This window comes from Hippocampus comes, unplaced genomic scaffold, assembly GCF_001891065.2.
Source record: "Hippocampus comes isolate QL1 unplaced genomic scaffold, H_comes_QL1_v1.1 scaffold88, whole genome shotgun sequence".
NCBI lineage: Eukaryota > Metazoa > Chordata > Actinopteri > Syngnathiformes > Syngnathidae > Hippocampus > Hippocampus comes.
Window position 1 is genome coordinate 289,167 of NW_017805933.1, and position 25,801 is coordinate 314,967.

The following is a 25,801-nucleotide window of genomic DNA, read 5'->3' on the forward strand; positions in this document are numbered from 1 at the left end:
TTCAGGTAGAATTCATATAAATTCTCGCTTCAATTTCCCTGCCCAGTTTGTTCCCCACTGCATTTGGATGTCTGTGTTTATAATTACTACTACAACAACAACAAATAATAATAATAATAATAATAATAATAATATAGATAATTCGTTCTAAGTTTTTTTTCCCTTCCATGTCCCCTGAAGGGCTCCGTAGATTGGTGTCGTCTTTACTGAAAAGGTATATTTACGAGTGACCGCGAAGGCAACACTGTCCAAACCTCATTCATCAATGGGCGCTATCGTTACCACCCTAGCTTCTAGTTACCTTGTCCGATATGCGCTTAGCTCGGACGTAATGTCAAAACAATACACTAAAATTGTCTTTTGACGTCATAGCATCTGGCGTGCATCCAATTTTGCATTAACGTTGTCCTGCTTGTTGCACTTAGCACTCGCACACCCCGTGTTATGGGAGCCAGACGGACACGGTGGTCTCGCGAGCGACGGGCTGTCACCTACAATGTCCGGGAGAACCGAACCTTCCGCGGCTCTTTGACGAGCTAATTGTGGCTGTCGTAGGTCCGGGGTAAGGACGAACCGTCTTTTACAGATTATGTTCGGTGCTTATTTACTGTACGTGGTAGCACTTTGCTGAAACACGGCCGTTCGGGGTACAGGAGTTAAGTAGCTTTCTTAGTTAGCATGGGTAGGCTAAAGCCATTTAGCTGGCCATGGCTTTCTTCAACTAAATTACCCGCTACATTGTATGTGAGTCGAAAGCGTTTTCGAAAGAGGTAAAGTGTCCTCATTGGATTTACCCGGAGTGAATTTTTGATTTGTGGTGTTGTCCAAAACAAATGTCATTCAAGGACTACTGCAGGTGTCATATACAGGGGGTCCTCGGCTTGCGACGCAGTCTCCGGCGTAACCAGTATTTTACGTAAGTCGAAGGCACCGGGGTATCAATATAGTTTGGTATGATACGATTTTATGCTTGCGAAATGAAGTCAATTACAGTTTCAAAATTAACAACTTCCTCTTGTTATTAACTAAAATCGCCTATTTACAGTAATTATATGTGTCCTAACTTATAATTACAGTAAATATTTGTCTGGAAATACCAAATCAGTATGCGCCATAGTGTATCGCTAATCTATGCTTATTGCTAACACAATGTAATAGTAAGGTAATAGCTACAGTAAGGAACAGATGTATGAAAACGTGTCAAAAACATAAATTTAAAACAGCACAATAAAAAACTGTATTCACGTTATCTGAGCATGCCATCTTGTGACCTCGTGACTACATACTCCAACCACCCAGCAAACTAGTTCATTGCCCAGTTTATATTCACTGAAACTGTTGTAATTTCAGTGAGTATTTGTGTTAAAAACAGGCAAAGGGAATAAAAATAAAACCATACAAGAAAACAAAAATGGTAAATACTGCTCTGAGTGCACCCTGTTGACATTTTCTTACATTGCACATCATTCACAACCTCGAAATGACATATCTCTGGGCTAGCATAAACTGAGGAACCCCTGTTGTTACATAGATATGCCAACCACCTTGAATACTAATGTAATTTCTTCGCAGAGCAACCTAAATTTGAATCATGCCTGGGAAACTAAAAGCAAAAATTGTCGCCGGCCGCCACTTGCCTGTCATGGACAGAGCCAGTGAGCTTACAGATGCTTTTGTAGAGGTAAGTAAAAAGTCCTTTGCCATTCAAGTAGTCATTTTTCTCTTAATAAGCAATTCTCATCTGCTTTTATAACATGTCTCTGAGATACTTTTGTCAAAATACCACAAGTATCAAGAATTACACCCTTTTTTAGCTTCTCTGAGCTCACCACATTTTGGCTCATGAAATGAGCAACTGAGCACCCTCCTCCCTGATCTGTGGCTTTTGTTACCCATAACAGCCTGCGGGTGAGCAACTACTATTTGTAGAAGTAGTGTGAAAGGGGGAAAAACAAGTGCCCATTTAGAGTGGTCATTTAGACTTCAGATCTGTGGATCACATGACTTGGGATGTCTGGTCTCTCAAAATTCAGAATCAGAATCAGATTCATCTTTATTGGCCAAGTATTCAGATTGGTTAGCTCATGCAGACACTTTTTGTAAATAGATAACAAAGATCCAAATATTTGTGTGCAACCAATTAAAAAACTAAAAAGTGACATTTGTCCCCTTTCAAGTTTGCCAGGTTTGTATTTACTCCAACAGAAAGATGACATCGTTTCATCTCTTTGCCATGCAGGTCAAGTTTGGAAACATAACCTTCAAAACAGACGTCTACCCCAAATCTCTCAATCCACAGTGGAACTCAGAATGGTTCAAATTTGAGGTAAAACGCCTAAGAAGAGCTGTTCCTTTAAACAGCTCCTGTGTTATTGTGTGTTGAATTGTGTATTCCGTAGTGGAGCCTTCAAATGCTTCTGTCGATGTGTAGGTTGATGATGAGGACTTGCAGGATGAGCCGCTGCAGATCACCGTGTTGGACCACGACACATACAGCGCAAACGACGCCATCGGGAAGGTTTACATCGACATCGACCCGCTGCTGTGCAGTGAGGCCGCCTCCGTCATCTCCGGCTGGTTTCCCATCTATGACACCATTCACGGTACTCGAAGACCATATACGTGTAATTCATCATGCCTCTCTCCCACTTATCTCATATCCCCCATCTCTGTGTTATTTGTTGTCAGGTATCCGTGGAGAGATTAATGTCCTGATCAAAGTAGAGCTCTTCAATGACTTGAACCGCTTCAGACAATCCTCCTGTGGAGTCAAGTTTTTCTGCAGTGTGTTTTTCCTCGATCTTACAATACTGCTCAGAAAATAATACAGTGAAACCTCTGAAGGACCAACATAATCGTTTTCAGTATGGCGGAGCGATTTATAAAAAGTACCATAAACATTTTAATTGCGGCTTTTTTTCCCTCTTCATATTGTGATTTAATAATTAACAACATTTTCAAGGTCCTCTTCCCATGTATTTATTTATTTATTTATTTTACAAACACAACCAATAAATTAAACAATATTACGATAAGCCATATTCATTATAGATTTATTGCACTTAAAATAAAATAAAGAAGTAAAGTCCTAATTAATATGAAAGTCAGCACATTTACGTGGTTCAGTACGAGCTTTGACTTGTAGTCTTTTAAGAGTTCACGACGCCAACGTTCCAAAATTCTACCCAACAAGCGTGGCATAAACATAAATCGGTCAGTCCTAAATTATAACAAAAAAATGCAACCGAATCTGGTTTTGCCACTTCATCTTTTCAAGTAATGGGAAACATTGATGTAAATAATATAATAATAAAAAACATGGACCAAACTTCTAAACATTTAACTTATCTCGATATGTTATATATAAATTATAAATATACACAGAAAAAAAAGGTTACAGCAGGGCTTTAGTAATCATTTCGGGACTTGAAACCTCTCACCTGTGAGGCAGCTGTACCAGCCGCTAACCCACCTTGCCTCTCTCAATTTTGAGCCCTTCAAGGGTTTTAGATTTTAGAGACTTCACTGTATTCAGGGATTTGTGTGCACATGTAGAGACGGCCTGGCCGCCCATGTTCTAATTATCATCCATTGAATGAAAAAGTTGGGCAAAGGAGAGAAATAATGTGTGGCCCTATCACATGTGCATGGCAGCCACTTCCATACCACGCTATTACCGGGCGGCGATGGTCCACGGCTTTGTGGAGGAGCTTGTGGTGAACGAAGATCCCGAATACCAATGGATTGACCGCATCAGAACCCCTCGAGCATCCAATGAAGCCCGCCAGAGGCTCATTTCGCTCATGTCCGGTAGGGAAACAAATATGATCCCCATTTGTAGACCAGTGTTTCCCAAGGCACAAACGTGCCTGCGCAGGTTAATACTTTAAATTTGGAATGGTTTGAATTGGTCAAAAAATGTAGAAATGACATTTTGGCTTTTGAAATTTAGAATATCAATTGCAGTAGATAAAACCTGAAAATTTTAAAGTTGAAATTTTTGAATCAGTCAAAAAATATACAAATTAATGACAAACAAAAAAAAAAAGTCAATTTTGGCCTCTTATTTAGAAATGTTGAAAACTTTGAGAATCACTGTTCCAACAGAATCTGATTTCAGATGGTTGTTTCTTTCTTGATTTAAACCCATTGTTATTAACACCTGCATGTTGCCGTAGGAGAGCTGCAGAGGAAGATAGGACTCAAAGTGCTTGAGATGGGAGGGAATGCAGTGGTGGGCTACTTGCAGTGTTTCGACTTGGAGGGAGAGTCGGGCCTGGTAGTGCGGGCCATAGGTACCGCCTGCACTCTGGACAAAATCACCTCCGGAGGTGCGCCCGCCACTGCCATCGCCAATGCCACCACACACATGCATCCCAGCACAGCTCCTGCTTCCAACGCCTGCAATTCCCCTTCCAAGGACGGAAAGGAGTGAGTAGCAATCCAACATGTTGAATAAATGCAACATTGTGTGTTATCATCCCCAAATGTGTGTGCCACATTTGGGGATGATAATGAGCATGTGAGGAAGAGTGTGCAGACATAATGCCTGTCTTCCACTGTGTGTGCGCGCTTCGCTATTAGTCACCTGTATCGCATGGTGCGACAGCACACAGCATTCTGAGACACACACGTGCAGTCTACAAACATACACCCCGAAAATTTTACCTTCCCTAATCCGTCTGCTCGCACATAGCTTGCTTGCTCTCAGCTCTGCATGCGCTTGTGACATGTCTCGTACCGTTCACAAAAAGTTTATATTATTTCGTTCCCAGGGGAAATTTGAACTTAAAAGGTGCATTTAACATTTACACGTAAAGTTCATTTAATCGTTTCTGAACTTTAATGACACATCTTGACATCTTGTTAGCCCTGTTGTATTTTGCATCCCTCTCGTGCATGTGGCTCACATGGCTTGGAGAGAGCAAATTTGTCCCTTTTCCACCCTCTCTCTGTCTGCTGAGATGATCTGTTGTTGGTTGTTGTGTGCATTTCTTTCCTTCTTTACTCCTCTCTGGCTGCACCAGGACTGATACGATTCTTACTGTGTGTGGCTATCACGACTGGTCGTTCTCTCTCTCGTTCTCTCTCTCTTTCTCTTCTCCTCCTGTGTGTCGTGCTCCTCCTCGACCCAGGTCTCCCTTAGCCCATGGATGCCGCTCCACCCACAACAGCCCAGTGCATTCGGCGTGCAGCGCACAGAGACTGTCCCAGAACTTCTCTGTCTCTGTGCCCACACTCATCTTCTCTGGTATGCAGAGGCAGGGAAGGAAGGAAGTCAGTTTAGTGGGGTCGAAACCGTTTTTTAAAATGTGTGACGAGGAAAAGGTCGCCTGTGTGCTATTATTCAATGCCAAGACGAAATAACAGAAGCTGTTAGATTATCTGATGTCAACATTGCCGTTGCAAACTCTTCTCCTTGTCATTTTAATTGTGCCGAATGACTTGTGATTGACAACTTTGATTGCCCAGCATTTCAATTCATGACACTATCAGAGTCTGTGGCTCAGCCCAACTCAGTGTTGACCACACACACACACACACACACACACACACGTGAGGATTTGCCAGCATATACCATTAACTGCCTACCGTATTTTTTAGACCACTTGAAATTCTTTAATTTTCTCAAAAATTGACAGCGCACCTTGTAATCCGTTGCCACTTATGTATGGATGATGGCTTTTCAGTTCGTCATCTTTAATCCTTTACTTTGACACATCTAATCGCTAGCAGGCATACTTCCATTTGTCATACTGGAACCTGAACTACTTCCTGCTTAGGTCTGTATGAATCATAGGAAATGCAGTCCTCTTTGCCGAATACTGCAGCCCGACCAAATGCGAGATGAGCGTTCCTGGTGGCGTGTTTCCGGTGTTATACTGTAGGACAATATATTTGTGGTCTGTCAGGCCGAGAGATCAGCAACAGAGCCATCTTACAACAGCTGCCGATCTGGCTATTGATTGCAAAAGAGAGAAATTGCTCGAGAACGGCCCAATTGTCGCTCTGTGTGCACCTTGCTTGAGGAGACACCTAATCTTCTGTGATGTTCATATGTACTCTAGGTCGTTTAAATGCTTGATAAAGAAGACATTCAAGACTGGATAACTTCATATCTTGCTTCCTGCCGCATGGTTCAGTCAGTTTAGGGGCCCTTATTGTTGTGCTACAGTGTATCATACCCAAGGCTGTTTGACAGCAATGGTGGTGGTTATAATCGTCTTACTTTGTACTTACGGTAATTTAGGCCTGTCAGGGTGCTGCAGTTGTTCAACCTCCATCATAATATTAAATGCCCTGTTACGTTGCGGGTCAAACTGACCCATTTAAATGTACTGTATGAAGCCTTTCCAGTATTCCTTTAAAAATACAGTTTTAACCTGATTTTTCTTATTCAAATCTTCATTGAAACGTGACCTGTGAGAGGTAAATAACCCCCCCAACGTTGATTGAAATGCAATATAAGCCATGTTACGTTCCTGGGTCAACTTGACCCAGGAACTTTATTGCGGCCGTATGAGGAGCGTTAAGTAAAAGGGAATTGTTTTGATACAGCCCTCGAGTCCCAAGAGAAGTGTTGACCTGTGCTTCACTCCACAGGGACACATGCTTCAGAACATCCTACTTGTGTTTTGATTGCTTTTTAATTCGTTTTGTGTGTCTTTTGATCTTACTGTATCTTTGTCCTACGTTTGCTTTTCACACTTGCTTTGTTTCTTTTTTCTTTTTGTTCTCCAACCATGTGTAGCACCTCAAGCACACCTCCTGCAAGAACAAAGATTTTCCACTCATTCACACTCAGACATGCAGGGTGAGGCTGTGACTGATTGGGGGTGTGTCTTTGTGTGTGTGTGTGTGTGTGTTTGTGTCATATTCTCCCACCAGGCCGGTATTTGGTGAGGACCTTCCCTCGTCATCCGGCCCGCTCACCCCTTTCAGAGCCCTCCCCAGCAATCCCTTCTCTCCTGCCCCCTTCTCTCCCCCCCAAGCCAGCCGCCAGTCCTCATCATCAGACACAGACCTCAGTTTGACGCCCAAGACGGGTAAGCACTTGAGGCATCACCCCCATCAATTTGTATAACGCCCCGCCCCCCCCACCTTTCCACCCCCACACCACTCCACCACTACATTGAGGTGCTTCTCTGGTGTTTTTTCATGTTTAGTTTATTTGTTATTCTTATGATCATTTTTTTGCATCTTATTCTGTCATGTGGTCCATAACCTGTGGTGAAAACACACGAGATGTATGTGCATTAGGTTTGTTTTTTTTGTTGTTGTGATGTTTTCAATGAAGCACAGTGTCTCTGAAGTAAATTAAAACCTTGGTTACAGGGGTAGTTCTAAGTGTACTGTAGACAGACCGCTCTCGCCCCTTTTCCACCGCATAGTACTACCTGGTCGGCCCATTGCTTTTCCATTGGTACTGCTTACAGTAGCCTGACGTGGCAAAAGTACTCACACTCTATACTTAGGTAGAAGTCTGGAAAAATACACAAATGCTGGTAAAAGTAATTTTGTTGAAGTACTGATTCAACTAGTTAAATTAAAAAAAAAATACAGGCTCTAAAATGTACTCCACTATAAAAGTAAAAATGAACCTGTTTCGACAGTCGAGCTCGACTGTTTTCTTCCCACAAACTAAAGGACGGGAAGACGCTGACGTATTCAACAGCCAGTCTCCATTCATACCTTCTGTTGTCAACTCATCACTGACTGACGTCAACGCAGCAGTAATAGGGGTGTTCACACGGCAACTTTTACTCCGGTGTAACACCGGGGCTGCCCCCCGTAGAGCGTTCACACGTGCAAAGTTATACCGGTGTAGCCCCTGAAAACAGCTTAAACTGGAGCATATTTAACCCTGCTCAGGAGGTGGTTTAAAAATTTACTCAGGAGTAAATGCTAGTTTGCGGGTCAGCACCGATACAAAATGGGACGTGTGAACGCTACAAATGTCACAATTACAGTCAATAATTGTAAACTTTATAAAAATCTTTCAGGCCATGAGTGTCAAACAAACCAACGAAATAATGAATCATGGTCGGAACTGAGCATGTCCTCTTGTGCCGTGTGATTAATTATGACACATTCTTAGCTCCCTGCACGAACTACCGTAGTTAATTACGAGACGTTTGCAACCTCGTACGTCAGTTTCATTGTAAAGAGTGGACTACCTAAAGAGCTAAGCAGAGCAAGGCCAAACTGAAGCAGGCAGCGGAAAAGTGACCGTAAGATATCCGCCTCCATCATAATCCTCATCTCCTCACCTCCTGAACTTCTTTCCTCCCCGTTGGCTGCTGACTTGGTGCTTGTCAGAGGAGCCTCAGTCCGTCAGGCGCAGGCCGGGCATCTTCCTCTGCCCCAGCTCCCCTGTCCTTTCCACATCTTTCTCTGGCTCAGCGTGCGGGGGTGTCTCTGGGTCCACCCCGAGAAATACCACCCTACCCCCTCCTTCTTCCACCCACTCTGACTCTGCACTTCTGAGAAAGAGTGTGTCCTTCACGGAGGACTTTCTGCTGCCCTCCGGTACAGCTTGGCTGCCGTGTGTCATTTATGTCACGGAATTGGAATAACAACACAAGTGCAAATGACATCCGTCCACTCACCGTTAACTCTGCAAGCGTTGTCTAACACTGGGGACATTTGCAGTCTACAGCAGCAAAATTGGGAGAGAAGAAAAAAAACAATGTCTCATTGCACAAAATAAATGTTTCAGAAAAGAACTGTACACAGTTCAATATAAGTGCAATATAAAATATAGCATTAGCAATATATTTGTAGAATAAATATAATAAATTTCGCAATAGCATAGAAAACACAGCATAAGGTAGCTGTGCTATTTACAATGGTTACAGGTTTTTCACGTACCGGTATGTTTATTCAGCAGCCTGACAGCACTCTGTAGGAGAATGCAGAATGTAGAAGATAAAATTAACCTGTGTATTCATCTTTTGCCAGTGAGGCAAATCTGAATCTTAGCTTTGTGTTTGACTAAACTGGCCAGATTTCATATTAAGTGAGTAAATTGAAATGTCAGTATGTCATTTTTTGACATTTTTGCTTGGCACGTGTGCTGTGAGATATTTGCACCCACGGCGATATATTTAGCTGTAGGGTGAAATTACCTAAACTGCACTGTAATATTCACAAGTCCACTTTTTTTCGAACAATCCTTTTTATTGAGCATTTACATCATACAGACATGTACAGTTATATATTTCTATACTGTACACATCTACACAAACAGGAAAAACGGTTCACACAATGATGGCCATATTTGACACATTATCAGTGCGAACAAGCCATTAGGTTAGGTAAACTTAATTTGATGTTCTCTAACCTGTTGACTTAAAATGTCCAACTGTTCCATTTTTTTCCCCTACTTTTTTTTTTCATAAGTTTCTGTTCTAACAAATAGCTGAACTGGAAATTCACAACAGTTACCACATTTTTTGTGAGTAGTGTATGTACCTTGACTCAATAACTTATTGAAACAAACACTTACAGTATCCCAATATGTAGCATGCCCCCCCCAAACCCCTCCCTTGTTCTTTTACTTTAAGGCTAGTTAGTACGAGGGCCAAAGGAGCTAGTTTCCTCAATTGTGTGTGAAACATGGTTGCTTTGACTTGTCTTAACATTTACATCACGCTTTTGTTCACGTAATCTCGGAACTGGTTCTCGAGTGACGTGAGACTCTCTCTTCTGTGACCAGGAATGGGCAGCGGGGGCAGTGCCGGCAAAGAGGCAGGACCCCTAAAGACGCTGCTCAGACAACAGACGCAGACGGCTCTGGAGCAGAGGGTACGTTGATCCATCACAATTACAAATACATTAAAAAATGGTTTGACTTAGCATGCACACATTTGTGTAATAATTGACGCAACTCAAGATGTGATTTCCTCTCAAATTTCTTTTTTTTTTGGGGGGGGGATGGGTGTGTGCAAGAGCAAATATTGTTCTCTTCTCTGTTCCCTCAATGACCTGTGCCTCACAGGGAGCATCCTCCTCTGCGTTGTATTTAAATGCCGGGGTATGTCGAATCGGAGTCGATCTCTATCTATCCATATCCCCGCGTAACCCTCTGACAACCTGATGGCCACCCCCACCGATTCTGCCCTTCACTCTGAAAAGACTCGGGTGGAGGGCTGGACAGGATGTTGTGTGGCCTTCAAGTTTGAAAGGGTGCGTGACTGTGTTCTGGACTCCCGTCCCAACCATCATCAAACTTTTCCTCCTCCTTCTTGACTCCTCCCCCAGGACAGGAATGATCGCACTCATCTCATTCTTGCCTAGCTCAGAACCTGGACGGGCTGGCGGTCATATTCAGTGTTCCATGTTCCATGCCGGATTAGAAGAGAGCAAATCTTTAATTGTTCTCCTAATCCTGTTTGCCTACGACACATATTCATAACATGCACTTTTACGTTTGGTTTATTTGGCCAATTGTAATCAGCACTGCAACATAGAATGAATACCAAGAGGCTAAGTATATGCCCAGGTGTTATGCATGGATTTGCATAATTTGTCTGACATTAGACAATATAGAATTGTAGCTTCACTTGACCAACCATTTATCTCAGTCTCTTCCAGATCTACTTGAAATGCCATACAGGTTTGGAGCAAGTAGATATTTTGCATGGTTAGGAGAGGGGGAGTACACCACTCCTGCTGCATGTTGGCACATTCCTAACCTAAACTGACATATCCAGTCCGGTTTAAGTTTCCGTCTTCTATGAGTTTACCCATTTAGAATCAGTTCAAGTGAAGACATTGCTTTTGGATGGCAAATTGAACTTTTCCATCCTAAACCTGAGGTTATTTATTATACCTGCACAACCTGCCAAGATCAAATAAAAGAGCTGTATCAAAAAGATCTGTCTTAACTTAATAATGCCAAGTTTTGGATGAATTTGACTGTATATTAAATTAATTTGGTTGTATTTTGCTTTGGATAGATCCGCACTGTACTGTATTCTGACTCTTGTCGATCAGCTCAAGCATTTTAGGCTGGATTTACACTGCATAATATAAGTAACCCAACTGTTATTTTATTTAGCTTGTACATAGCACAATTCAGATGTACTACATTGCAGTCTAAACAGAAACAAAGGCATGGAATTAGATAGCGGCAGATCGAAATCAGGCTTCTTCTTGGTGATTATCTCATTTTTTTTATTGGATAAATATAAAAAAGCTCAAATTGGTTGAACCTCACTGATGCATGCTTGATGTTATCAGATTCAAAATACACTGCTGAATGAAGTAAACGCACCCACATCTGCCCAAATAACGATACAATTATTGATGTTGGCCAGTGAAGTAATATGGATGATATGGATGAGTCAGCCGGAGCCCATCTGAAGGCTGTGTCATGTTTATTATGTCTTATTAATTTATTCATTGTTTACTTCTGAGTTGTCACTGCCCAGTGTTAATACTGGTGGAGTTCAGTGTAAATCGAGGCATATTGATATCGGGTATGTGTCATTTGAAATGCACATGAATTTAGAAAATATGATGCAGGCATGAAATCAAAATTGAGCTCTTGGGCCTGCAGTGTAGAAGCAGCCAAAGAAGGGGGAAAAAAAGTATGCTGGAGTGTACGTCTGCACCTCTGGGAGTAACCACACTGATTAGCCTATTATTGAACTTTGATACAGTTGTTTTATTGTGTCCATTAGAGACGCAAGTAGATCATGTCTTTTCCTTTTTTTTTGCACAACTGGTATTTCTCTTGTCTCCAGGAGTTCCCGTTTTTCACGTTGACGTCTTTCCCACCTGCCTTTCTGCTCCACGTGGGCGGAGTTGTCAGCGCTCGCTCAGTCAAACTGCTGGACCGCATACACAACCCCGGTTAGTTCCTGAACACAACCAATTGTGGTCTAGTGACCCAAAAACATTGTTTGACTTTCACTGAGTCAGTATCTAGTCTTGTGATTGTTGAACAGCTTTTTTTTTTCCCCCTTGTGTATATTTCTACTTGTTTGGTTACTCTAAAGTCACAGCATCATAGTCTTGTAGTTGATACAGGTGAAAATGCTTTCAGTCACAGAGGGATGCTGTTAGTTAGTAACATTCCAGGCAACAACGGCTAGCATCCACTGTACAGGTTTAATGGATAAGGCCACTGTCACCTTGTGTATTGTTTAACTGGCTGTTGATGTGACATGTGACAGCTCGATGTGTGTGCCATCGCCTGCCGTGTTACTGTGTGTGTGACGATCCTTAAGAGTTGAGGCACTCTACTGTTAAGTGGTGCATGGCTCCAATCTGTTGCCTGCTGCTGCTGCTTCTGTGTGGTGTTTTTGGCTGCAGCCGGCACTGGGCGAGCTGCCAGATTATCTTCATAACACTCGGGTGCTTCATCAGGTACACCTGCTCAATCTAATGAGATCCAATATGAGTGCCATAATCAAGAAATCATTTCCTCACAAAGATAATTGGAAGCCAAAGTACTTCATTTGAAGGGTTCCCCCACGATATCACACTTGGTTTGCTCCCCGGATGTATCATGTTTTTGGTTTTTTTGTAAGTGCAAGAAAATTAGTAGCCAAGCAACGGAGCTGGCAGTTGACTTTGGTACGGACCATTTTCAAGTGTATGGAAACCAATTGTATCTATGAAAACTGGGACAAACTGTCACCACAAAAAATATATATCAAAAAGCGTATTATGCGTAATTTAGGGATTATCCAAACCCAGGTTCCGCTCTACTTAATTACTCGAATCCCCTCGCATGTGGGGAAAGAAGTGCCACAGTCACATATGTACTGATTAGCCATTTATTGAACTCTGTAAGAACAGCACACTCATGGGGAAGCTGCTTAACATCACAGCTATCACCTAATGTAATTGAAAATTACGTTGTCACAACTTTAAGTGTACGTATTGGTTTCCCAATTGGATCTGATTTGATTTTGCCGGTGTACCAAATAAGATGTGCAATGTGTCTATTGGTCACAGCATTTAGAGTTTGAGTAGACTTTTCCAATCAAATGATAAGAGTCACCTCAATAGTCATCACGGGAAGCCCAACAGAGCAATTTTAATTTTTCTTTAGTCTTAAATGCTCTTGTGGTTGTGAATGCTGAAGGCTGGGTTCGGACAACTATTTGGTCGCAGGGTCAGTGCGAAATTGATTGTCTTGTGAAATAAGTGCTAAGAATATTTTCTGTACTTAGAATGACCAAAAAAATTATTTGATTTGATTGTTCTTTCTGTATCGAATCATCCTTTTATTATACAATTGCATGTGGCCATGTTTTCAGTGTTTTTTGCAAATAGACGTTATGAACTGATTTTTTTCGTTTAGAACTGAACTGTCCGTGTATGCAGTTTGGAAGGCCAGTTGATGCAATTTTAACTCTTGGGATGTTGGAATATCTTTTGTTTGTTTGGTCAGCAGGACACAATACAGGAAAGCCTTTGATTGTCATTCTTAACTTTACTTTTATTGATATTGTAAGGTCAGTTTGTATCTGGAGACAAAAACGTCCTCTTTCTATTATGTTATTTTTGCAATGAATGCATAGTAAGTTTGAAGTAGTGCTGTCTGTTTATTTTCTACGAGTATAAATGGAGTGCTGCTGTTGTGTTGTTAGACTGTCTCTTCTCTTTTTCTCTCTTTCTCTCTTTCCTGTACTAATGGTCTGATCTGGCCCAGCCTTGGGTAACACGCGCTCGTACAAACTGCTAGACTGGAATAGTGTCACGGCAGGTATTTCCCCCCCACCCCTTTTACTGCTCTCACCCATGGGAGTTTTGGCAGCTCAGTGATGTGGAGGCTAGTTTGGTTGTCGATTTTAAATCCAGTTGTCCTCCTGAACAATTCAGTTATTGCCCTGCATAAAACTCAGTGAGCTGTCATCTCCTCTCTCTTTTTCTGTGTGAATGCGTGTGAATGCGTGTGTGTGTGCGTAGAGCTGATTCGAGCATGCGCTGTGCTCTCACCCCTTCCCAGCCTGGCCTGATAATTTCCCCCGCACCCATTCCAACCATCCGGCCGGCTCATCGTGCTGCAGCTCTCCCTTAATGTTGTCCTGGATCTGTTCTAATGCTTATTCCTTCTGCATTGTGCCCCCCCACTCACTCTTCCCGTTGAGGTTTAGGAGGTTGACAAATAACCACTGACCAGGCATGTGAACTCCTAAGTAACTGGGCCGTATTCATGTGGCGACAAGGGAGGAGCAGATGGGTGAAGGGAAAAGTGCAGATTTAGGAAAATTGGAAAATCAAGGAGTGATTGGGATGCAAAGAAAGACGTGTGCTTTGGGGGATAATAAGTTTAATTACCATGGACCCTGGTGGATGAATATGGCCCGCCTCTGCTTATAAACGTGCAAGTCAGTGCCTGCGTGACAGTTTGCTTTTGGTTTGCAGGAAGCCGCTCGTGGGCTCGATGCCTGACATTCAGTCATCGGCCTTCACTTTCTTCACTTCATCTTTGATTCTTTTCCCTGCTCCCTCTCATGGATCTATTCCAATAATCCTGAGTTTTATCCCACTCAGCATGTGGACCAGTGGGGTGCGACTCAATACTCTGTTGTAGCTCCCTTTACGTGAACCAGAACTTCCAACTATTACAAGCATCATCAACATTTAAGAGCTATAACTGCCTCATGAGACTATTGGAACACACCCATTCATGATGAAGGCTTGATTATAATTTATGGATAGAATTTTCATCAGCCTGAATTCTCCTGATTTAGCCACACAAAATCTCCTTTCCCGCAATGTGGGCTGAGAAAATGCAGAGCAAGGCAATATGAATGATTAGCCAACATTTTATACACAGAGAAGAGGTCCTCTGTTTATGATTGACTTCTGTTGCTTTGGTCACAACATAACCCCAATATGTACGGAAGTTGGGACGGACCGTAAGTCCATCAATCCATCAATAACTTACACCAGGAGTGCCCAACCTGTCGATCTTGATCAACCGGGTAGATTGTGCACTGGTCCCAAGTCAACCGCGAGGCTGGTATGGGGAAAAGAAAAAAAAAATCATGTGTGTATGTGCATTCGTATTATTATTATTATTAGAATTAGTATTATTATTAGTTTTAGTACGGTGTACCCTACAGCCTGTGCAACTATCATTCTCACATACACACAAAAAAAAGATTTGATTTGGTTTACAAGTAGATCACCTTTATCCTACAGTGGTGCCTGATCTGCATCACAGGAAGTTGTTAGCGCAGTCAGCAGTTTCCAATCGCAGTTGGCGATATATAGATATGTCTATATTTAGTTTATGATCATTCAAAGAAGTCCGTTTGATCTGCAATGTATCGATGGCATTGACAAAGAAAGGGAATCTGGAGCAGCATTTTCAAACAGTTCATGTGCAATACGATCGTGATTATTTTATACTTCACATGCTACAAAAGTGCATCCCAGCCTCCCTTTGTCCGGGGTCCCTTGAAGGTTGACCGTGATATTTTTTTTTTTCGCTTCTTTTACAAACTCGGAAAGCTACCTGCCTTGTGTCTGCTTTATTTTTCGGGTTTCGTTCATATTAGGGTCTCTTATGTCTATTGCTCGTCATGGCGTGCGTGCGTGTAAACTGGTCAAACCCAGGAGGTTGGCTTCTTAAAAAGCAGATCTTGGATCAAAAAAAAGGTTGGACACCCCTGAACTACACTAATGCAGTAGTGATATTGTGATTATTGTAAATACTTGTCTGAAAAACTAAAAACGGAACTTGTGCCGTGAACCTCACCAACATTTGTCTGTCAAATGTCATAATTACAGTAAGTCCTTGCATGAAAAAAACGTCTCAGGTATGAATGTAAAGTCATCTTAAAAAGAAGCAGAAGAAGTAGGGCATTAACTGAGCACGTCGCCTTGTGCTGCGTGACCACATATTGTAATGCTGCGTGCTGTTCCTAATCTTGAAATGTCATTAACCGAGGACCCCGTACAAGCAATTACAAGTAATCTTCTCAGTTGTGTTCGCCTTCATCATGACCATTGTCATTGTCACCTTTTTCTACAAAATGATGAACATTCATTTTGTCCTGCTTTGAAAACAGTGGTACTCCACAAATAACCAGAAAATACGAGTTGCCTGTTTATTTTCTGGTGCTCCGAGTAAATAAATTGAGACCACACCAGAGAGATGTGTGTCAAATACCATGTTGGCATGTTTGCTTTTCGACATTCAGGTTTAGTGTGTCTTGTAGAAAACAAAGTCTCATGAATGATACAATCAGTGGTCATGTTTCGTGTTTTGCTGATTGAGGCGCCGTGTGTTTTTTCAGATGAGCCAGAAACCCGCGACGCCTGGTGGGAGGAGATACGACAAGAGATCAAGTCTCATGCCAAAGCTCTTGGTTGCCATGCTGTCGTGGGGTATAGCGAGAGTACCAGCATCTGGTATGGACTGTATAATCATCCCAAGTAAAATGGTAGTTTTTCTGGATGTATGCATCTATTTTTTTTTTTACCCTCTTTTTCTTTCCTTTTCCATCTCTCTCACGCCCCCAAATGCAGCGAAGAGGTATGCATCCTGTCTGCGTCCGGCACGGCAGCCATCTTGAATCCTCGCTATATGCGTGAGGGCTGCTTGGACGTCGCAAGCATGGACCACAGGTGCTTTTGATCCCCAGTTTGTCATGTCCACAATGCACAATCTAATGTTGGCTAATGCAAAGGCTGGTGGAATACAGTCGGAAACAAGAGGAAAAGTCTTACATATTTGTCACCTGCGAAATATATGAACAAACGGAGTGTTAAAAGATATAAATATTCAAGTCAAATCCAACTAGGCATGAAATTGGATGTCTGCTTTAACCCAATGTTTTTGCACCAATATCTTGAGGTACTCTAAATCAACCCCGTTTAAAGAAGAAAAAAAAAAGCAAGTCTCACTTTTCAGAGATGATAATGCCAGACTTCAATTTGAATTGACACTCTGTTAATGCACCAATATGAAGGGGTGACCTGCACACTTGAGTGGCTGCAATAATCTAAAAGTTATGAACATTATTATCTTAGTAAAATATTTTTCCCACATCTCTTTCATTGGATTTCATTAAATTGATGAGGTACCATCTATAAAATGTATCTGTTCTGTGTGTGAATTCACTTGTATAGTCTAACAACAAATTGTCACCTTCACCAGGTTTGAGGAGCCGTCTCCCTCGAATTGCGGCTTCTGTCACATACCGTACGATGAGTTCAACATGCCCTTTCCCGCCCAGCTCACCTACTGCTACCTCTGCAGACGACAAAAGGTCTCAAACTACATTTCAGTTGTTTCACAGTGTTGAAATAAAATTGATTCCTTGGTTAGGGCCTGAGCACTATCACTGGAGTCACTGTGTTTATTAAGACTTCCAAAGAATCAGTTGCCTATTTGGGGCCCTCAACACGCTTGCGTCTTTTATTGTAATTATCTTTTTGCTAGGTACCCGATGTTCTGTTCACAACAATCGACCTGCCATCTGATGCTGCCGTCACGGGGAAAGGCTGTCTCATTCAGGCCAGGTATGATACCTCCCAGCAGGCTGGGAGCAAGCACATCCATCCTTCACTTGAGTCAATGCAAGTTAACAGCAGTGTTTGTTACCTCGCAGACTATGCCGTCTGAAGAAGCGAGCTCAGGGGGAGGTGAATGCCACGGCCATCTCCAACCTGCTTCCATTTATGGAATACGAACTGCACACTCAGTTGATGAACAAGCTGAAGCTGCGCAGCATGAACGCCCTGTTTGGCCTTCACATACAGATCAGCGTCGGCGAGAACATGCTGCTGGGTCTGGCCGTAGGTCCACTTTTTAATCAAATACAGTCACTTGCGTCTTGAATAGTCTCAATTCACTAAACAGCTATTGATAGTTTTATGAAACCCTGTCTTCCAATATTAGCCGTAAAATTTGCCCATTGGATGGGTTTGATCCAAAGAAATCACAGTATTGTTTTGGCGCCACCTGGTGGTATCGTGGTGTCAAGGAAGTATGTTGAAGATAAACTGAGATATACAGTACCAGCACACACATACATTTAGACATAAGGAGTGCTTTGCCACCATCCTGCGACATCTAAAGGCAATCTCAAACATTTTTGGTGCCACTCGTGGGGTTTGGCTTGTCACAGCAGTTTTTGGTCTCAATCCCCGTGATTCTGAATAATTTTTATTCCCCTCTGAAACCAGTCCCCAGCCATTTGCTGAAACATATCAGTGGAAGATATTACATGAGACTCTTAAGTGCATGTACATGGGTAATTGCAGTGCATTTTTTTGAATAATCAAATAATCTATAAGATATTTCTTTTGAAGTGTTTTGTTCTAAAATGAGTTTTAAATGATAACTGTTCTAGGATCATGTTTTTTTGCATTTTCAACAATTAACATAAGGGGTTGTCAGTTACTCTGTTTTTCACTCTTCGTAGCAGTGCCCTGTCCACTTTTTTTTTTTTTTTTAATTAAAAGTGTCTATGTGTTCAGTCTGCCACAGGAGTGTATCTGACCGCCCTCCCTACACCAGGAGGCATTCAGATTGCAGGGAAGACTCCGGGCGACATGAGCAACGAGCACCACATGTTGACCATCCAGAAGAGGATCAACGACACCATCGCAAAAAACAAAGAGCTCTATCAGATCACGCCGCCGGTGAGATGCACTACACTCGCTCAGAGAGCCATTGATCTCTGCTTTATACACCTTATTTTTCATAGTAGCTCTTTACTATATTAATAATATATACGGTACATTATGATGTCCGTTTGCGAATGCCCGTGTGTCCCTTTGGATGTTGGTTAACAACTATTCTACATTTCATACTAAAGCTGGTGTTTAATAACCAGATTTGGCACAAATTCTTCATTTGAGTGGAATGTGAGCTAATTCCTCACTCTGAATTAGGTTGTATGTTCAAAGCAGACTGGAACCTCCAATGCCTTGTGGAATTTGGGGCCTTGCTAGAATTGAACACTGCAGCTCCCCCTGGATACATTTGACAGAAACATTGTCCATAATCTTTTGTGGCCTCAAGTCTTCATACATTGCTCTACAGTCCGTCATCTGTTGTCTCTGTTCTCTGTACGTCCTGAAAAACTGACCCCCTTTTATTTCTCTCTGGTCATTAAAGAAATTATTTACCCTGGACCCTGAGGTGCTCAGCGACATAAACATGGTACTGATCGCTGTGCGACACGGCAACGCATGACAAATGCTTCACTCTTGTTTATCACAGCCTCTACCAACACTTCACCCCTTTGTGAGAGCCGTTTAACTTGGGGCCTGGGGGGGGATGAATGACGTTCGGGGGCGGGCTACATGTAACCCACCTTAGCTGCCTCTTGGGGCACCAGCTTGAGCCATTGTGACTCATTGTATTTGTTAATTATGACCATTTTCCCTGCCCATTCATCCTGTGTGTGTGTGTGTGTGTGTGTGTGTGTGTGTGTGTGTGTGTGTGTGTGTGTGTGTGTGTGTGTGTGTGTGTGTGTGTGTGTGCGTGTGTGTTTGCTACTATTTTCAAATTAACACCAGTGGCCTGGTGACTGATGGTGGTATGTGAACGAGCATGTGGTGTGTTATTAACATAGTCCCTCTACTGCTGGAGGTGGGGGGGTGCAGTGGTGTCCTACTATATAAATTACTCATACCAGCTCGGATGTTTTGTCCCTTTTTTTTTTTTTTTTTTTGCTTATTTCGTAGGAGCTGACAGAGGAAGTAGTGGGTTCTCCCATCCCGGAGCCCAGACCACGAAATAGGCTGTTCCGCTCCCACTCAGAAAGCTCAGACGAGCTTTCAGAACTGGACCTGTCTCATGGCAAGAAGGATGCTTTTGTCCTGGAGGTGTGTGCGTTGGTATGAAAGTGAGGTGATTGGTGTTAAGGGCTTGACTAAGTTATATTTGTATATTGCTGCTGATCACGGGTGAACAAAGTATGGCCTGAGACCCATTAGCGCACATATTTTCATGACCCATTTTTTTTTTAGTAAAAAGAGCAAATTTAATGATACAAATATTACAGGACTTTTGATTTATTTGAAAAAAAATGGGTGGGGGGAATCAAGAGTGTTTTATTTTTTTTTATTAAAAATACCAATTTTTACAGAACTCTTGATTTTTAGATTTCCAACAAAAAATGAGCTTTTAATAGTTTTTTTTAAAATCAAGCATCCTCTAATATAGCACAGAAATGCATTTATTTATTTTGTGTTAATTTAATTTTAAAATTGTTATTATAAATCCTGAAATTAAAATATTAAAGTAAACAATCCATTTAAATGCTCTCATTAATTTATTAATTTTTTTAAATGTATTTTAATTAAACAATTTACAAATGAGCAAATAAAAACATGGCAATTAAACATTGCAAACTTAGCTATGAATAACTTGGACCATCTGAAACCAAAACAAAGAAACAAAAAAGTCAAATATGATCCCTGATCACTTAAATTTTTCCACCCCTTCTATAGATTGATGACACCGATGCCGTGGAAGATATTCACTCCCTACTCACGGATGCCCCGCCTCCCACGGGTATGTGACCCGAGTCATCATTAGAATGCACCTTTTGATCCTTAATCCCCTGCTCACGTCATTTTTTTTTTCTTTAGGTTTCCACAGCTGCAACACTGAGGTCATGCCTGGGATTTACAACTGGACTTCGGGAATACAGGTCTCTCGGCGCAATGCTCCATCCACCATGTGTAGTTGCACAGCATGAATTGCCAAATACAATCGGTGTATCCTGCTTTGGTGCGGTACACACACAAGATGAAAAAAATTTGAAACAGTTCAACTGTAACTTGTGATTTCTATTTCCCAGATGTTTACATCAGTGAGGGTGCTAAGGTTGAGTAATGCCAATCTCACCAATCAAGGCTTGAACAAAATCTTCACTGACCTGTGTGAGAACCTGCTGAAGGTGCGTGTATGACAAATACAAGTGGCACGTTGAAGCTTTGTTTGCATTTAGATTTTTCTCACGAGGCACAAGAGTAAATGAAATAAAATCTCTTTTGGGGACAAACTTTTGCCATGAGAAAATCTTGAAGTGATACTTAAACATTTGGAACTGTCGTGTAAAATGAGACATAAAAGCAATTCAGTCTGGGTTTTAAATGAAGACATACCAAAAAGAAAGTTCTGTTGGTCAATTTTTATGAATGCTCATTAATGAGTAAAAATAAGTTAATCGCTGTAAAATGTCAAAATATTTTAAAAGCAAATTACTTCTTGACAACAAGTGGCAAAGCTTATGGTCAATTTGTTGTGTTTATTTCAGAGTTTGTACTTCAAGTTGCGCTCTATGATCCCCTGCTGCATTTGTCATCTCAACTTCACCGTAGCAGTGCCGGAAGAAGAACTCATACAGGTGAGTGAATATCCTTGACGCATATTTACACCTGCAAATTCTCTTTTCACACTTGCACTGAGTTGTCCGTCTGCTTGGCAGGTTGCCGTGACGGCGGTCGCCATGACGTTCGACAAGGACCAGACCCAGGAGAAGCTAGCGGACAGGCCCATCACCAAAGGTAGGTCCCACTTATATCGTGCTTTTCTACTTCGGGCACTCACCTACTGATGACGCAACATCAGGAGCAACTGGAGGTTCAGTCTCTTGCTCAAAGACACTTGGACATGGTCCCTCGGGCAGGGATCGAACCGCCAACCCCTGGGTTGAGAAACAACCACTCTATCACTGAACCATGTCACCCCTTTGTGATATCAACACTTGAATGTTCAAGTAATGTGTACGTGTGTGTTTCAGGGTGCAGTGAGACTGAAGAGCAGCTGCAGTTCCCCTTGGAGCTCTGCGTCGACTGCCCTTCCGCCAGCACGCAGCCGCCATCAAAAACCTCAGGTAGGATCAAGCTTTCTTCTCAAGATTAACCTCACGCAGCCCTTGTTTCACTAACAGGCTTCGTCACCCATTTCCTCCGCTAACACCTCAGGTACAGTCTCTTTACTCACTCCGGCTGCAAAACTCTGCCAAAATCAGCTGGTTATTGTGCAGACGGAAGGTAAATGGTCAGTGATGTCACGTTGCAGAGTTTGGTCTCATCTGTTGTGAAACTAGTGCACAATAGTGTCATGTCGTCTGATGCAAATCTGTTTTAGATTGAGCACAATCAGGGTGGATTTACACTGCTCGGTTCAAGTGAGACGATTCAGATTTTTTTTTGTTGTTGTTGTCCTCCAGTGGCTCATAAAGAGAAAAAGAAAAAGAAAAAAAGAACGCATGGAGTCAGATATCTTAACATTAGAATCCGGTTGGAAATACAGTCTAAATACACTGCATTACAAAGTCTAAATATCCGATAGTCGAGATTTGTCGATCACCGAATAGGCAAAATAATTTTTGATGGTGGACAATTGATTCATATGAAGAGTCAGTCCAGGCCACGCCCCACTCGAGCGACTATGTCACCTTTATGATATAATTGTTTACTCCTATGTTGTCACTGACTGCTGTCCCTTAAAATGTACATGCGTAGAGAGGAAAATATGACATTGACATTAAAACATAACCTGCAGTGTATATTCAGCCCTGGAACATGAATGGACATACACTCCTTGCGTATTCAACCCAAAGGAAGACTTTGATGTTTGTGTCTCCTCACAGGTGTCCCAATAAGTAGTGCTGTGTCATCCAGAGGTAAGCCCCACCCCCAATGCACTTTCATATGTATCCACCCCGTACTCGACCTACGTCCTACCGAAACTACAACACAGGCTCATTTTTTTGACTGACCATCCTAATGTCTCGGACAGAAATATCCCACATGGCTCCAGACCTCATCCACTTGTGTTCTTTTTCTGTTCTTCTTTTTGTTTTTGTTTTTTTTTTTGTTTTTCCTTGTTGTTTTTTTTTTTTTCTTTGTTGTCTTTTGTGTGGTTGTGGGTTTTGTGTGTGTGTGTGTGTTCTCTCCAGCTACCTCCTTTGATTACGGTTCCTTTGCAGACAGATGCAGCACCTGGCTAGAGCTGCTTAGGCTGAAAGCTCACACCATAAGACGAGGATCAGTTAAGACAAGTAGGAGGACACAGTCTCGATCACACTCCGCTGGTCACGTGCAAAGATACAAAGCACACACATACACAAGCATACACTCGCACATGTCATACAAACATCCATGCATACTGCTGTGCGGTGAAGCAGTAGGAATTAAATTTCAGCTTCCTGTTGGATAGTGTAAAAGTGTTTAAGGCGCTGTCCCTCATTGGGATTTATCCAGTCAGCAGTTTGTCTTTTTGATGATGGGAAATAGGAGTTGTGATTTGTTTCCCAATGCAAAGTTTTCCTTTCCAGATATTACCGCCGTTTGATCTCTGTCAAAATATTAAGGAACGTTGCACTCTTAGGCCACAATTTTAGGCACACTTGCACACTCTGAGACATGCAAATACAGATAGCAAGTGAAATTCACTGTCATGTTTGTTTCCTGAAATAGTGATGCCTCATCACTGGGCACAGTTTTTAGTACACCCGCCCAAAAAAAAAAAAAAAATCAAGAAAACTGAAATGGTGAATGAAAGACAGTTGCACAGTACTACATAGTTCTCAGTCTTTGCAATTTTCCCAATTATCGCCAAGCTTGTACAATGTACAGTGCTGTGAAACCGTATATTTGCTCCCTTCCTGATTTCTGTGTTCGTTGCATATTTATCACACACAAAGGTTTCAGTGAATCAAACCAATTTTAATATCACACATAGACTGCCCAAGGAAATATAAAATGCAGCTTCTGAATGATAATTTCATTCACCGAGGGGGTAAGAAAAATTTTAATGTGAAAAAGCAATTGCTCACAATGTTTTTTTTTTTGCTTGATTGACACAAGCCATATCACCTAAATTCGCCCTTTCACGTGCGGGCTTGTGCATTATTCTTGTGCCTGTCTCAGTTCCTACTAGCTGTCTACATTCGTTTCCCATGGCGCCAGGTCCGAAAGAGTTGTCACCTTGTCGTTTCCCTGACACAAGTTAACGTACATCACAGCTGTTCCCAGGTCTGCGTGTCTGTCTGCAGACACTGTAAACTGTCTTGTCCGCCTGTCACGCATGGAAAGTGATTGTCTGACCACCCGCACCATCCACATGACTGCATGTGTTTTAATAGTCACATGTCCACACACTTTTTTGTTTGTGACATCACATGTTTCATGAATCCCAAAATTAAATTAGGTTTGGCGAAAACCGCATTTCCTGCTTCAAAACATTATGTTCAATGCAGCCCCACCAGTCTGAACACCATAGTCTGATTAATTTATTCATAATATATTGCTGTCAACTGAAATCACAGTACCTTAGGGCTCTTAGTAAGATGTAATGATAAATAAGTTACTTTTTTTTTATTATTATCTGCTTAGAGAGATTATCTTTTTTTTTTAAATGCCACTATGTAATCTACACACTTATCTACGCAATTATGCAATGTTGTCATCACGCAACAGTAACCTCAGTCAGCAACAAATAGAGCTTCCTTTAGCAACATCCCTTGCAAATGAGCTTTTTGCGGTCTGTGAACCTTCAGTGTCATCACTGGAGCGCTCCAGTCCGCTGACCGAGAGCCGGTCCCGCTCGCTGCGCTCCAACCGCTGCTCGTTTGGAGGAAGCTCAGTCACGGTGGTGAAGATGACACCGCTTTCCTTTCTCCCCGGTACACGTGTGGTAAAATACTTGGGGATCATCAACATGTTCTTCATTCGAGAGACCACGTCCTTAAGAGAGGTACGGCCAAAATGACTTGAGTCCTCCCGCCCCCGAAAAACAAAGGTGGCTACAGAGCTAGTCTTGTGTGTTCTCCACCTTTACAGGAAGGCGGCGTGAGCGGCTTCCTCCATTCGTTCGTTGCAGAGGTGTTTGCCATGGTTCGCGCCCACGTTGCAGCTTTGGGGGGAAATGCCGTTGTGTCTTACAGCATGAAGGAGTGTGTGTTGATGGAAAATCCCAATAAGAACCAGGTAAACACACACACACACACACAAAGACAATATGGAAAATGTTCTTCTTAATTTCTTGATTTCTTGTATGAAATATAGTGGTGCCCTGCCTTGATTACTGATGCACTTTCAACTGTTTATTGAACGGGACAAACAGTCAAACGGATGAACACAAGAGGGCTAAAAGGCACAGGAGCAATACACAAATACTACAGTACATACAGTGATTACACTTCATAAACCTAGTTTATTTCATTATATTTTTAATAATGTTTTGATATAATACTGTGCTATTTTTTTAAAATTAAAAACATGACCCAAAAATAATAATTGGGGGTGGTGGATGGTTGCTAGAGATTAATGGCATGTGACATGAGTAAATAGTTAACTGGCTCACAGAACAAATTAGTCTGAAGGTAAAGTACTGCTGTACCGTCGGACTTGTTCCAGTGTTATAATCCACCCATTTGTGTTTGTCACACAGGCACAGTGTCTCATCAATGTGAGTGGCGATGCCGTCATCTGCGTGCGGGAATTGGATCAGGAGCCCGCGTCATCCGCAACAAGCCTCGGACAAGCGTGCACGAGTGGAATGGAAGGGTCCACATGACATCTGCCATCACTCAACCGCAACAGTCTAGCCGTCCAAATGAGAGCAAGCTTCGGTTGCCTTAACTCTGTCAAATATCCCAAAGTTCGGATGCCGCTTTTGAGAAGCAACACATGCGCACAAAAGAAAATTACAAATACTGACATGGATTTTTCTCACATGAGTATTTCCACCACAATTGTTAATAATAACAGCAAAAGAAGAAGCATCTATTTTTTGCCTGCTAGCATCGTTCGGGTTTGCTTACCAGCTATGACCGCACACTCATTTAAAGCGGGG

General features: G+C 42.1%; 1 protein-coding gene across 8 annotated transcripts; it reads left to right on the forward strand.

Annotated features, from left to right (window-relative positions):
- Positions 1 to 217: 217 nt before the first annotated feature.
- c2cd5 (C2 calcium dependent domain containing 5) lies at positions 218 to 25,801 on the forward strand. 8 transcript variants are annotated; one of them, XM_019890380.1, is made up of 30 exons: positions 218 to 562; positions 1,573 to 1,681; positions 2,240 to 2,326; positions 2,432 to 2,603; positions 2,689 to 2,784; positions 3,655 to 3,810; positions 4,179 to 4,431; positions 5,136 to 5,251; positions 9,719 to 9,807; positions 11,751 to 11,859; positions 16,269 to 16,383; positions 16,501 to 16,599; positions 17,132 to 17,243; positions 17,417 to 17,496; positions 17,586 to 17,772; positions 18,457 to 18,621; positions 19,100 to 19,144; positions 19,672 to 19,812; positions 20,440 to 20,503; positions 20,581 to 20,642; positions 20,793 to 20,891; positions 21,252 to 21,341; positions 21,423 to 21,501; positions 21,738 to 21,830; positions 21,922 to 21,990; positions 22,593 to 22,625; positions 22,932 to 23,003; positions 24,504 to 24,700; positions 24,787 to 24,933; positions 25,397 to 25,801. In XM_019890380.1, the coding sequence occupies exons 2-30, from the start codon at positions 1,592 to 1,594 to the stop codon at positions 25,520 to 25,522; spliced, it is 3,243 nt and encodes a 1,080-aa protein (XP_019745939.1). In that variant the 5' UTR covers positions 218 to 562; positions 1,573 to 1,591; the 3' UTR covers positions 25,523 to 25,801. The 8 variants fall into 8 exon arrangements, with proteins under 8 accessions (XP_019745939.1, XP_019745944.1, XP_019745938.1 ...); XM_019890379.1 differs by lacking the exon at positions 5,136 to 5,251 and adding an exon at positions 6,889 to 7,046 and having other exon boundaries at positions 219 to 562; XM_019890385.1 differs by lacking the exon at positions 19,100 to 19,144.

Excerpts from the sequence above, each read along its gene's own strand:
- c2cd5 (XM_019890379.1), top strand. The coding sequence starts at position 1,592 with ATGCCTGGGAAACTAAAAGCAAAAATTGTCGCCGGCCGCCACTTGCCT. Across the intron at positions 1,682-2,239 it reads TTACAGATGCTTTTGTAGAG|GTCAAGTTTGGAAACATAAC; the intron begins GTAAGTAAAAAG and ends TTTGCCATGCAG. Across the intron at positions 21,991-22,592 it reads GGTTATTGTGCAGACGGAAG|GTGTCCCAATAAGTAGTGCT; the intron begins GTAAATGGTCAG and ends GTCTCCTCACAG.